Raw genomic sequence first — 7,166 nt, forward strand, 5'->3', positions numbered from 1 at the left:
GTTATTTTTGCAATTTGAGGATGTAATTTTAAATTTGAACATATAATATAAATGACCAACATTGGAAGCTGAACTCGAAGATGTAGCCCAGTTGGGGTAAACTCTATGATCAAATTGTTGTTTTGTGATGTTGCATGTTGTCTATTTTTCACTGTTAAAATATGCAAAACTTAACTAAGTTTACTAAGCTTATGTGCTTTTGCAATTTTGATCCATTGCCCATAAAACATAAGTTAGCTTGCAAAATTTCACTAGAAACCTACAATATTTAACTTCAGATCAACACCATTATCTCCATCTACGTTCTCTCGTCCATGTAGCTTTGTGACCTTTATTTCACTATATCTCCAGCCCTATTGATCTATAATTTGCACATACTCCTCAACCCCCACTCAACAATCATTTGTTGCACCCATCTTTCTAGGTGCCCACTACGGCTTTCACCATGACCTGCATTCTTCTGGAAGTTCCTCGTCATCCTGGGCAACATCTTCTATGCTAATGGATGCAAGTTGTTGCTTTCAATAAAATACATATTTGATAGCTACCTTTGAGATTTCTATCCATGCAACTATGTGGCCTCCTTACCGTAGCTCAATTATCCTTAGTGCAACCTAGATCTACTACACTCATCTCTCCTTAACCCATGTACAACCACAGAGCCTCTATTATATAGAGTGTTCTTTCTTCAACTTTAATACCATTATTATAAAAAGATAGATAAATAAAAACATAATAACAACATAAAAAGACAACACCACAATAACCATAAATTACCCTAAAACCCCTTGCGGAAAACCAGCTCCTAATAATAGTAATAGAAGTCTCCAGGGCTTTTTTTTAAATATAGTTTAATGGCTACAAAACACTTTTTTTTTTGTAAATAGGAACCTTTGTTAACACATACCGAGAGATGCCAAAGTGGAAATGGTGCCTTCTATCTAACCTCTCTTTTTGCAAACAATGAACTCTAAATTAAAAGGTGCCATTCATGCTTTCCATCCAACCTCTGTTCGTTTTTGCAATCAAAGAGCAATAAACTAAAAAATCACAGTGTGCGCTTTATAGTAAAAATTGCAGCGGCTTTGTATCGCAATAATCCCGTAGACAGGAATACAAGATTAATCATACATCTACCTTGTTAATCACTCCTTTTGACGTTTTGGTTTTCACATTCACGTGTAAAAAAGGTGTTGAGATCCTCCTCCATTTTGTTTCATAATAATTTCCTCGCTTCTTCCCCACCACTGCAATATGATCAAACAAAATCTGTTATCATCTTGCAGCTTTTAAAGGTTAAAAAAAAAAGCATTTTCTTTTAATGGGGACTGGGAAGAAAAATTTAAAAAGAAAATAAACACCTGAAATACCTTATTCAGAGACCTTATGATATCTCTTCAGAAGCTTGTTGCTGGCTTTGGAAGGAAACCAAAATAAGTAGTCCAGGGGGAAATCTTGTTTCCTTAAAATATATTAATTTTCATTAGAACCTTCAAGTCCCTGAGAGAAGTCTAGATACAGAGAAGGACAAATAACCACACATGAAAGACTTTCCCATAAAAAAATTCGGCTGAGATTTCACTGGACGTGACCTAAACACTTGAGGAGATCTGAAAATCCATTACAGAATCTTTTCCATCAAAAATTCGTCTGAAATTTCACTGAACCTCACTTAACAATTGAGAAGATCTGAAAATCCATCATAGAACCCTTCAAATCTTCTTGGCATCTTCCAAATCAGCTATAAATCCAGTATAGCTACAAATTACAGTACTCTGGAGAAGAAAATAGAAAGAATGTAGAAAAGGGCCAAAAAGGTAGTTTTAATTCACTGAATTTGGCAGATGAGTTTTGCTGATCTGATGGCCAATATAGCTAAACCATCCAGTAGTTGTGCACTAATGCTTTTTTAACAGATCCAATTTAGAAACTGTAACTTCTCCTACTTCACTAGTAAAATTAAGACTGGAAATGCAAACTATTATAAAAAGGAGCCGTTACCTCAATTATTGCAGAAGCCTCATGAGACTGTGCGTTTTTCATTGGCACGTGTAATCAAAGTCACCAACATCGATGTCTGGTGCATAGTAGCCAGATTGGAGCTGGTTGCGTTCATGACCTATCCTGCCAAATATGGAGTTCACAGAAACAATGACTCTACTTAAACTCACTGTTTTCTCTAGGGCCCAATCCTGCCAAATATGGTATTCACATAAACAATGACTCTACTTAAACTTACTGTTTTCTCCAGAGGTCCCGGGATGGCCACATTGTCTCCTCAACAACGTCCAACTCTAACAATCAATTCACAAAGTTTTGGAACCCATAAAAATTTGTAATGGAGCGTGCAGATAACACCTAACTTCACATTGTAAAAATCCTTGTAAAAAGATATAAGTGAAAATATGTGATCTAGTACCAAGTTTATTAAAGAAAACATCCGAAAACTGAGAATATACAGGACTTTTAGAGTTTGTCCACAATCCACTGCAATTGCATTCCTCTGTATTGATTTTTGTTAATGCCTAGCATGTTTTGAACAATTTATGTCAATGAAACATCGAAGTATGCATATCCAGTGAGGTAACTTGATCAATAAAGCTCTAACTACTTCAGAGCCAGAAAGAGGACCACATTAAACTGAATCATCTGACATGGAGACCACTGAGCTCAAACCTATAGGCCATGAGAACCAGATGGAGCAAAATGCAAAGATTCATGGTCCAAATTCTTGTTTATGCGGCATTCAGATCACGGCATCAAAAACTAATTCTCCTAGATCTCCCACAGCTCCCTTCTTTTAATCAAGATCTTGAAACCAGAGATAAAGTAAACACTTGGAATTTATGTCAAAATTCGACGACAGACAAGTAGTCACAAAGAAATAAATTTTAGTGAATTAACAAACTGCACTTCGCCATGTTACCCCAGCATCAAAATTTCGGCTCAACTCTGTCTTTCATTCAGTTACAGTATGACACAACACGTTTCTGAATAGGACCTTTATATTCTCAGACAAATTGGGATACAATATATCAAGACATCCGATAATGCAGGGAATGGCATAGAATCAACCAAACTGGAAAACGAAATGAAAATGGGATGCAGAGATTTCCTAGGAAAGGACAAAATTAGTTTCATATATCTGCTGAACACATCGTTTGCAGAAAGAATTGGCGAAAAAAACTGAATTAACTTTGATCCTTGAAATGCATTCAAGGCTTCTCAAAACCCACTGCCGAATTTGTCTTATTCCGATATAATATACAATCCTTACATCAATGAAAGATTTATAGTTTGCTTCTCACAAATTTCTTCAAGCATTTAAAAAATATATGGTATTTAGTCCAAAACAATTGACAACTGAAATGAGATTGGTCAATTTGTTCAGACTGAAAAAGAAAATAAGTATAGAGCATGTTGGTAAGTTGGACTGAATGTACAAACCAAATCAGTAGGTGCTTGGCTGCAGTGCTGAGGGGGCATGCCTTGAACTTTGAAGTGCCCGTATAGCACAAGATTCAGCTCTTATTTTTTGATGAGAACTACCATTCTTTCTCTCTCGATATGACCCTTCAAAATGCACAGACAAAGGGAGGAAAACTGAAAATAAACAAATCTCTTTGGTTAAAAACTCTATACTTCTATCTTCTGCCAAATATATTCCAAAGGTGGCCTCTTTGCAAACAATCAAGAAGTTTCTTGGCAGCACAATCCAATTCTGCAAGTTTTTCCAAGTGAATGCAAACTCCAGCTGCTATCATCTGCTTTTTGGATTTAAAATTGTTGGAAAGACTGAGCAGAATGGAAATTGGGTATTTCTTGTCGATATTGATATTTGATGGATCTAGGAGTTGCACTGTTCTGAGAATACCCTTTGGTTCCTTCCTGAATAATGTCCTGTTACCATCAAAGTGAAGAAGAACCGATAAGGCCCGTGCTGTCGCTTCCTGTTCAGTAGTAGTTTTAGCTTCAAGCATTGTAACTAAAGCAGGAATACAACCAGCTTCTCCAAGAATCTTCGCATTCTCCATTGTAGTACCAAGTTCATATGTAGCAACCACTGCCATTTGTTGAACAGTCGGAATTCCACTTTTTAAATCATTGTCCAGTCGAGGAATAAAACCAACAGAAATAAGAGCATCCCAATTTGTCCTACAAGCAGAAAGGTTTTTCAGTGCTCCGATTGCAATTTCTTGTGCTCTAGGAGTTGAAGCCCTATCCCAGAAGAATAGAAGAGGATGAATTCCCCCTTCTTTAGCAATCAATGCCCTCAGATTATCATCATTAGATGCCAAGTTTTGCAGACAATCAACTGAATGTTCCTGAGCAAGGGGAGTGCCCGAAGTACTCAGCCTTATTAAAACAGGAAGGGCATTCTCATCAATGAAATTTTGCTTTATCTCTGGAATCCTAGCAAGGTTCCTAAGAGTCCCTGCAGCAGCTGCCTGGGCTGCAGGGGTCCCAAATTGACAGATTTCAACTAGTGCCGACACGCCACAATGTGTTCCTACAGAGCGTGCATTTTCAGGGGTGAAACTTAGTGTTTGAAGAGCTGCAGATGCTTTTTCTTTTGCAAGAGAGCTTCCCGACTCTAGAAGTCTAACCAAAGGAGACAGAACCCCTTCTGTAACCAGCAAATGTTCACAGCTATCAACTTGGGCAAGCCTGCAGATAGCAGCTGCAGCTTTTTCTTTGATTTCAAAGAAACTCGAGTCCAGCAAATGAACTAAAACTGGTACGCTGCCCTGACCTGCAACAATAATTACATTCTTGTCATCTTCTAACATCAAGGCCAGTAATGAATCCAGGGCCTTTTGTCTGGATTCCATATTTCCAATTTGCAATCGAGTTAGAAGTTCTCTGCAAGTGCACCGTATTGCTTCTCGGCTCAAAATAGTTCTTGACCGAGAAAGCATTGGAGGAATCACAGCTTCTTGTAGAACTCCGCTTTTAAAGAGCAGCTCAAAGTCTTGAAGATGCTTGTCTAATTTCATGGATAAACCATCCAAACTGCTTTGCATTTGCAGCTTACCCATGCCGAGGCCTAAATTACCGCACTTCTTGACAAGATCCTGCGCCTCACTCAAGGTATTAAAGATTGACTGGAGAAGCTCTCTACACAGAGCATTTTGCAAGAATCCTGGAAAATCTGCAAGATCTATAAATTGTACGGTCAGCAGTTGTAATTTGTTCCTGATAATGCCCCATTTTCCTGTAAATGTTTTGACCAAATCAGTCTCTGCTATAACAACCAAGGCAAGATGTTGCGATTGCTGGAGATGATCGCTTTCAGAAACTCTCTCGGTGGGAGATCGATCTCCATTGCTGCATTCTGCCATTAGTCTCATTATTTTCTGCAAAAGTAGAACTGATTGCTGCAATTAAATACACTTTAGGTTACACCAAAATTTGCTAGAGTTCGCTACCACTAACAAAGCAAAAGTGTATAACAAGAACAAAGACCGTCCAGAACCTGCAAAGCTTCTGGATACACAGAAGAAAAAGGAAATGAAGCTAACTGCTATATATAAGACAGTCTTCCTTTCATTTTGCTAAAGATGCAAGCTACAGGTGTTCTGACAGAAAGCCAGCAGCGTTACTTTAGTTCTAATTGAAAAGGCATTTGCAATGTTGGTGATTTGTGACCGTTGATTTCTGGTTTGCTATCCCCGCAGATTTCTGAATACTTCAAAGATATCTTGAAGTTGCTGCTTCAAGTAAAAGGAATATCAGATCTAACTGAAGACATTAAAATATAATCGATTTAGCTTGACCGAAAGTGAAATGCTGATCAGGTAGACAACTTGCAACACGATTTGCAAAGTTACAGCCCCTACAATGACATTAACAAAGAATCATCCAACCGACACCAAGAAACTCGAGGCAAATACCTCGAAAGCGGCGCACGGGTTTGTTTCCGGGAAATTTTCCTCTCCAGGATTTACTTGACCAAGCACATTCTCAATCCGCAAAAAGTACAAGCCAACGCGGCTTCTTGGACCGTCCAAGAGGACTCTGCTCAGCAAAAGCAACCTTTATCATTTAATACTCTGCTCCCAGCCGGGGCTGGTACGCAACATCCCAGCGCGACAGCATCCACTCCTTAGAGGCCGCGAAATACAGCTTCCTTGCGCCATGGTAAATGAAAACCTTCACAACGCCTCGGCTACTTAATCCTCTTCACAACACAAATCCCGATCCTACGTTGTTGACAGCGTTATGTTCTTGCAAATGCCGTAGAAAAACCGGGCTCTGTCGACTACTTCCAAATCTCGCCACTAAAATGAAGACAGAGCACAAACAGAGTAGGTAAGGCAGGTACAGCGACAGGGTTGATGGCAAACTACCATCCCTGTTGGCCGCTGACTAAGCAGTAGACCGGCGAAATCGTGTCCCCACGCTCTTCACTAGTAAGAAAAGCTCAAGATCCGTGCCGGATGTTGATATTACAGGTAGCCATTGCTTCTATGAAATCCAGGCTCCATCTTCCACGGCTGCGATGGCTACTGCAGAAGATTGTGATAATTTGACAAAGATCTTCGTGTGCATCGTTTTCAGGATTTGGTACAGGGGTGTTTGATTCGCGAATTGTTTGACTTACGGAAACCGTCTCCGTCTTTGACATTCGTGGACGAAAAGGAAGGGGCGACCGACTTTCGCGCCATCTGATCGCCGTCTGAGTGCAGTGTGCGCTTATAGGCATGGTAGGAGCAACAACACATGGGCGTTCACGCGTCTCCATGCATTCATAATGGACCCATAATTAGGGATGGCGGCACCCGGGCAGCTTCATTTCACAGCAGGTTGTCCTTTGAAAGTAGGGCCGTGGCCTTGCAAATATTTATTAAGTGGTGTCACCAGTTACCGATTATTCTAGTGTTAAAAAAAAAAAAATATTTATTAAGTGGTGTCGTTGTCTGGTTATGGTGTAGGATGACAATTTTTAACCAATTAGATTTATCTAATTTGTTCACCTTACATTTTGGGTGAGTTTTGCTAGGAGACAAGATTTCATAAAACATTAAATTTCTTAATCAAGATCCATAATAACATAATTAACAATTAATATAAAAAAAATCTGAATATGGATGAAGTGAAAACAGCGAATTTCTTATTCAAGATCCATAATAGCAAAATCAGTATAAAAAAAACTAAATATGGAT

General features: G+C 39.0%; 1 protein-coding gene across 17 annotated transcripts; it reads right to left on the bottom strand.

The window, feature by feature from the left end:
* Nucleotides 1-1,038: 1,038 nt before the first annotated feature.
* Nucleotides 1,039-6,505, bottom strand: LOC149202861 (uncharacterized). 17 transcript variants are annotated; one of them, XM_089403282.1, is made up of 5 exons: nucleotides 5,895-6,505; nucleotides 5,477-5,711; nucleotides 2,240-5,357; nucleotides 1,371-2,124; nucleotides 1,039-1,247 (listed from the first exon to the last, which is right to left on the bottom strand). In XM_089403282.1, the coding sequence occupies exon 3, from the start codon at nucleotides 5,349-5,351 to the stop codon at nucleotides 3,645-3,647; it is 1,707 nt and encodes a 568-aa protein (XP_089259408.1). In that variant the 5' UTR covers nucleotides 5,352-5,357; nucleotides 5,477-5,711; nucleotides 5,895-6,505; the 3' UTR covers nucleotides 1,039-1,247; nucleotides 1,371-2,124; nucleotides 2,240-3,644. The 17 variants fall into 17 exon arrangements, with proteins under 17 accessions (XP_089259408.1, XP_089259410.1, XP_089259409.1 ...); XM_089403284.1 differs by having other exon boundaries at nucleotides 5,604-5,711; nucleotides 5,895-6,504; XM_089403283.1 differs by having other exon boundaries at nucleotides 2,240-5,378; nucleotides 5,604-5,711; nucleotides 5,895-6,504.
* Nucleotides 6,506-7,166: the final 661 nt, after the last annotated feature.

This window comes from Pinus tabuliformis, chromosome 2_1 (genome assembly GCF_031772625.1).
Source record: "Pinus tabuliformis cultivar Carrire ecotype Pingquan chromosome 2_1, CPIR1, whole genome shotgun sequence".
In the NCBI taxonomy this organism is placed as follows: Eukaryota; Viridiplantae; Streptophyta; class Pinopsida; order Pinales; family Pinaceae; genus Pinus; species Pinus tabuliformis.

What these genes read in the sequence shown, in the direction of transcription:
- LOC149202861 (XM_089403288.1), bottom strand. Translation starts at nt 5,351, where the DNA reads ATGAGACTAATGGCAGAATGCAGCAATGGAGATCGATCTCCCACCGAG.